Source organism: Zeugodacus cucurbitae, chromosome 6 (genome assembly GCF_028554725.1).
Source record: "Zeugodacus cucurbitae isolate PBARC_wt_2022May chromosome 6, idZeuCucr1.2, whole genome shotgun sequence".
In the NCBI taxonomy this organism is placed as follows: Eukaryota; Metazoa; Arthropoda; class Insecta; order Diptera; family Tephritidae; genus Zeugodacus; species Zeugodacus cucurbitae.
Window position 1 is genome coordinate 26,470,878 of NC_071671.1, and position 6,791 is coordinate 26,477,668.

The window sequence follows — 6,791 nt, forward strand, 5'->3', positions numbered from 1 at the left end:
TCAAAAGTAAAACGACAATTGTTTAACTTTGTAAATCAAACAAGTCGCAGACTCAAAATAAAAAAAACAAAAACAAACATATTAATAATGTATTAAATACGTTAAAGCTTTGAAGAGGTGTTGCATGAATTAAAGACTTTCAAATATATGCAAACACAAACAAAATTCGCAAATAAAGGCAAATATAGACACATATAGATAACGCAATACCATACAGACGGATTTAATTAATGTAATGATATTTAAAATATTTTTAGCAGTGAAATAAATAAAATAATTTACAGAAAATACAAATATCCATTTTTTAATTAGAGAATAACAAGCATTAAAATATTAATTAAAATGATTAAAATTATAAAATAATTGTTTACATTTGCGCAGCGTCATCTGTCGGTGACGTTTACACCTACAATATACGCGAACACACTCAACTCGCTACAGAACTCACCATCCAAAATCGAGCGAGTACAACTTTTTACAACATGGCGTACTCGTTACTTTTAACTGACGTTCCCACCGCTTCCGTCCATCTGTCTTTTTCGGCTTAAACTCGGTCGCTTAACAAAGGGCAAAATGGTATGTGACGTTGAAAAATCGTAAAAATGCATAAACATCTATAAACTAATTGATATTTTGTGTTGTGTAAAGCGTAAAGCAAATATGCCAACAAATTGTGTTACTAAAATATGTTGCGTATATGCACAATTGTGTAAAATTGTCATGGGTGCGAAAATCAATAAATAACTTGGCAACAAGAGCCACACAGTTCTCTAAATCTTTTAAACACACAACAAAGCAGCCTTACTTGTGTTTCAAGTTACTAATTATGTGTTTTCTTATGTTTTACAGTCGCTCGTGATACCAGATAAGTTCCAACACATTCTCCGTATTATGAATACGAACATCGATGGCAAACGCAAAGTCGGTATTGCCATGACCGCCATCAAAGGTGTGGGTCGCCGTTACTCCAACATTGTTTTGAAGAAGGCCGATGTTGATCTAACCAAACGCGCTGGTGAATGCACTGAGGAAGAGGTAATATAGCATAATGTACTTTAAAGTTTAAACAAAACTAATCACTATTTTCCGTTTCTAGGTTGACAAGATTGTCACCATCATCTCCAACCCACTGCAATACAAAGTGCCCAACTGGTTCCTCAACAGACAAAAGGACATCATTGATGGCAAATACACCCAATTGACATCATCCAATTTGGATTCGAAATTGCGTGAAGATTTGGAACGTTTGAAGAAGATCCGCTCTCATCGCGGTCTTCGTCACTACTGGGGTCTGCGTGTGCGTGGTCAACACACCAAGACAACCGGTCGTCGTGGTCGCACTGTCGGTGTGTCGAAGAAGAAGTAAACAATTCTTCGATTACCAAAAATGGTTTATTTTGTTTTAACCTTCCTGCTGGCGCATGTTTATTCTTGAATATAAATGTGCTAATAAGTGAAACTGAAAATATAGTTTTTTGATATGAATTCAGTAACGGATAATTAAATGTGAATAATTTAAACCAATTTGTTGTTGTGTTTTGTCAAGAGGATTTGATTTGTGAGTTTTTCTCCTTGAGATTGAATTGAAAACTAGTTTTCAATCTACTTGTATTGTAGAGTGCCATTTCTTTTATGTTAAGAAGAGTGAATTCTCCTGTTTTCAAAAGTGAAAAAATTATTATATTATTTGTTGGTATAAAAGGATTTGTAATGAAACTAAGCATATTTGAGTACTGAGGAATTTGAGGTTTGGACCAAGTATTTTTAAAAAGTACCTTATTGTGGTAATGTTGCTAAAATTTTGAAAGCATCCTTTTTTGCTGCTGCTTTAAGTGTTTATCTCATTAATTACACTTCTTTAGATGATGATGCGCTTATACTTAACATGTAAATATGTATGCATACTCATGCTAGCGGTGTGCATATGTACAATAGGCTGCAGTCAGCGTCGCTAACATATGAACGTACATACGTACATATGTCAATAGCTGAATGCAAATAACAAAAGGGAGAAGAAATAACGCTACAATCAGGCGATATTCGTCCCATAGACATAGCGTTTGCACACTTAGATGGGGGATTCTACCCTATACAATATCCAAATCTCGAACATCCTCCCCAGCTGAACCCTCGCGGTTCAGAATTTCTTCATGTAATCCGGTTAGTCTTACCACCTTTTGTACTGGACATTGACAGTGGCGTTTGACGTACATGCCTTCGTTCGTCAACTGATCTCCGTTGTATTCGATCGTAATGACGCGGACAAGGCCATCGTTGCCAGGATAGGTGTCCCTGATACGACCCATGCGCCAACAAGCGGGTGGCAAATTCTCTTTTCCAATAAGTACGACATCTCCTACTTGGAGGTTTGGTTCAGGCCTCATCCACTTGCTACGAGCCTGAAGTGAATTGAGATATTCCTTTAGCCAATGTTTCCAAAAATGCTCGAACATGCCTTGTAAGCGTTGCCAATAATGGAGGCGGTTGTGTGGTGTATCTGGTAGCGGAGGCTCAGGACGACAATTGATTGATCGGCCAATTATAAAATCACCTGACGTTAAGGCTAGTACTCCTTCGCTGGTCCGTCCATCATGTAAGGCTACAATTGGTCGTGAATTAAGACAAGCTACAATCCTTGTCGGAAGCGTAAATAGCTTATGATATCGCAATGTCTGCCGGCCCATAATTCGAAGTAAATGCTTCTTTGCCGATCGGACCGCTGCTTCCCAGATACCACCATGATGTCGTGCAGCGGGTGTAATGAACTTCCATTGAATACCAACATGAGCAACGTGTTGTTGAGCGTATTATAATACCCACTCCTTCACATTTTCACGCATTTGTCTTTCAGCGCCTACAAACTGGGTGCCGTTGTCGCTGAAGAGCTTACTTCTCTTCTGCTGTCACAATATTCGACCTCTGACCCTTGTAGCACGGAAGAAAACGTCTTAGTCGCACTGTTATATTGAGGACACGACTAATTGTGCTGAACTTCTCAACGAGAGGAATTCTCTGATCATACGCAGAAGTCGTAAGCAATTCATGATGATCCTGCCGAATGGTTACAAGAGTACGAAAAGATTGGCATTCCAGAGTCTGTGCCTGGAGTTGCTCCTCCGATAGTTCTGGCACAAGCAAATGTGTCGCCAAAAATGGTACCTTGGTGTGGACCTGGATGTATGCAAATCGATTACCAACGAATTGTTTCAAAACTAACAGTTGTTTACGGATCCAATGCAAAACTATAGTTGAATTACTCCAGAGTGTGTAAGGGACGTTGTCTAAACGGAGTGCCTTTCGCACATGACCAGTAGGTGGGCAGCATAAAGTTCCAAGCGTGGTATAGTAATCTCTTTCACAGGTGCCACCTTGGTTTTTGCAGTAACAAGTGCCATGTTAGAATAACTTACTTGTGTGACACTATTCACATAAATAACCGCAGCATACGCCTTTTAGCTAGCGTCACAAAATCCATGAAGTGTACAAAATACATGGACATGGGCATGCTTAACCAACGCGGTACACGGACGCGCGCTAGTTAACGAAGACCATTTCGAAATTCGAGCCACTGGTCTTGTAATTCTGCAGGTAATGGAGTGTCCCAGTTAAGATCCTTCCTCCAAAGGGTTTGAATAATCATTTTGGCCAGAACTACCACTGGCGCTAGTATACCAATTGGGTCATACAGCCTTGCAACGTCACTTAAAATACTACGCTTTGTTGGTAGTGTATGTGAGTCTGCAATGCTCACTTTAAAAAAGATCTTGTCGCTCAACGGATTCCAGTGTAGGCCTAACACGGTGGCGTTGGAATCGTATAATTCAATATCGCTTCCTGATTTCTCTGGATCGGTGATCGCATCAAGTGCCTTGGCGAAGTTCGAATTCCATTTGCCAAGAATGAACTGATCTTGTCGAAGGATTGCATCGACATCATGAGCACAACTAAAAGCTTCCACCAGAGAGTCGAAACTTTGCAAATAGTCGTCGACATAAAATCCATCCAGGATACTGTTTCTTGCTGTGGAATAAGGTTTTCGTCCTCCACAATGTTGTAGTTATCTACAGCACATTGACGTAAGGAGCGAATCGCATTGTATGGACTGCTTGTCATTCCATACGTTACTGTAGTCAACTCAAAGCTACGTAGTGGTTCGACTGGAGATTGCGTTACCATTTACGATACAAGGGATTGATCTCAACCTATCGAAACATCTTCTTGACATCGGCTGTTATAGCTATACAATAGCGTCGAAACCGGTGAAGAATATCAATCAAATTGCCCTGAAGCTGTGGTTCGGAAAACTGAGTGTCGTTCAATGACACTCCACCTGTGGTTTTGCATTTGCATTTGTAATAGCATTGAGTCGGGTCAATGCAATTGTCCTTCACTGGACTCATGTGACCGAGTGCTATGTACTCTTGCACAAACATGATGTATTTGTTCCGAAGTTCAGGGTCGCCAGCTAATTTTCGCTCAAGATGGAAAAACTGACGGCGCGCTGCTTGATACGAATCTCCTAACACTGGAGCATTCGGAAGAAACGGGATTTGTACACTATAGCGTCCACTCGCAGTGCGACGTACAGTGTCGATGAAAATCCGTTCACAAGGATCTACCGAGAGTTCGTCGACAGAACCAGTGTCCTCAACCTGCCAGAACCTCTGCAGTAGTTTGTCGAATACATTTACTAAGGGTTAGAATGTGCGTCAAATGATTTGGAGTGTTGACCATCGCTCATTTGGAGTGTTGGCCAAACACAACCCAACCGAGGCGGGTACAGGGCGCGCACGGTTCGTCATGGGGTCCCGCAGCAATCCCATCGGCAAGTAAAGCGGGCCAAATATCTGCGCCAATAAGTAGATCAATTTTGGCAGGAGTGCCAAATGTTGATCGGCAAGCTGAAGTCCAGAAAAGTGTTCCCAGGCGGAGGAGTCGACCTTGCATATTAGTATCATAGTCGTAATCGTTGGTAGGATATAGATTTCAAATTGCATCGAGGGATCGCAATCGCACAGTTGTACAGCCCTTTGTGTAAGCGGCTGCATTGGCGCCTATACGAACACACACCAGAAGTACACTGATGAACGGTATGTCCTGAACGTAGACAATTGAAGCATACAGCTAAACGCCTTACACGGTCCCAGCATTCAGGGACCTGCATGTTCCGAAACTTAAGACACCTTATTAAACGATGATTTCCTGAGCACTGAGGGCAACCAACGTTGGCAGCGGGTGCGCTTGTACGAGAAGCGGAACGCCTATACAACGGTTGTGTGATAACGGTATGTGGGGCAACGGTAATATTATTGGCACGTCGTCCGAGAAATAACAGCAAATCCTCCAATTTTGGTATGCTCACAATTGTAAGGCTCATTCATTCCGCGTCGTTGTTGGTAACTTCGGCAAAAGTACAGGAACTACTATCGCATCCCAGTGGTACACTGGAATGTCCATAACAGCAAGTGCACGAAATAAATTGCGCACACAATCCACAATCGATCGCAGCGTATACGGTGTTTCTGCTGGATTGTTCGGTAGATCAAGAAAGCTCTGCACATGCATTTCTGACAGTAGGCGCGGATTATCATAATCCTCCAATCATCGGAACTCTTTCTTGATCGACACACTGGCATAGCTTACCCAATTTATATGCTGGATCCAGATCAGTTCGATTGTGAACCATCGGTTCGAATAGGTCCTTAAATGCCAACCAGCTCGTTGGCCTTCCGTCAAATCGTGGAATTGTTACCGGATCCAGCCGCATGTCTGCCACGTGATTAGCTGTCGGTGATCCAACCTGAACGGCAGTCTGGGGATTTAAACGGCGCTGTAACGTGACGCACAAAGTGGTGCGATTCAGTTGTAGCAAATAACTCGTCGTGAGAAGCAATTTCATCTTCCTTCGCCTTGCTGACCAGATCAAAGTGGTGATGTACAAAACGATCGAAATGTTGATTTACTCGGCTGAGTAAGACTTCACACTCCACTTTATCCGGATCGAAATCTGTGTTCTGGATTTCCTTTCCAAGGCGCACAATTGAATGGTCTGCCGATGCACGTAAATTCAAAGAGGCCATCATACACTAACCCTCAAAACAGGTGTCGCAGTCCTCACAGAAGGCACCAAAAAATGTATATGATTTAAACAAAATAATAGGAACTGGAATTTTAATGTGACCTGTCATCACGACTTTATTTTTAGCACTGAATTAAATCCGCAAGGAGCGGCAACTATATGCCTGCTTGTCCAGTAGGCATATGTTCAAAAAATGCAATATTAATAACTGCGCATTAATAGGTAATGCACTTTATGTAAGTGCGAATAGATGCACTTATACTTAACATGTAAATATGTATGTAGACAGGTGTTTCAAAACCCTTATATTAGGTATAAGGGAGCTAGAGGAAATTACGACCCTATTTTATCTACTTTTGGTTTTTACCGATATTTCCGATTATCTATGGACACTGAAGTTATTGTTGTTATTATAACAGTTACCCAAAACTGCCTGAACCGACAAGCCTAAACTAATTGTCATCGAATTCAGGGGAGGCCCAGGAAACGAGCTGTTGCGATAGGGTCGGATCAATGGGAAGGATAAGTATACAATCCCCACAACAGCCGGTTCTAGGATACACCGGGATTGACTCGGATTTTCGGATCCGACCAAAGGCTGTTATTTCGGCGACCCAGACCTGTCTGGATCGGTAAGTTCTAGACTAAGACTGCCTTCACTACTTCCTGGGCCTCCCGTTAGATGACTTCGATGACAAGTAGGCTAAACTTG

General features: G+C 41.8%; 1 protein-coding gene across 1 annotated transcript; it reads left to right on the forward strand.

The window, feature by feature from the left end:
• Positions 1-458: 458 nt before the first annotated feature.
• LOC105213997 (40S ribosomal protein S18) lies at positions 459-1,524 on the forward strand. Its single transcript, XM_011187140.3, has 3 exons — positions 459-576; positions 850-1,035; positions 1,097-1,524. The coding sequence occupies exons 1-3, from the start codon at positions 574-576 to the stop codon at positions 1,364-1,366; spliced, it is 459 nt and encodes a 152-aa protein (XP_011185442.1). The 5' UTR covers positions 459-573; the 3' UTR covers positions 1,367-1,524.
• The last annotated feature ends 5,267 nt before the right edge of the window (positions 1,525-6,791 follow it).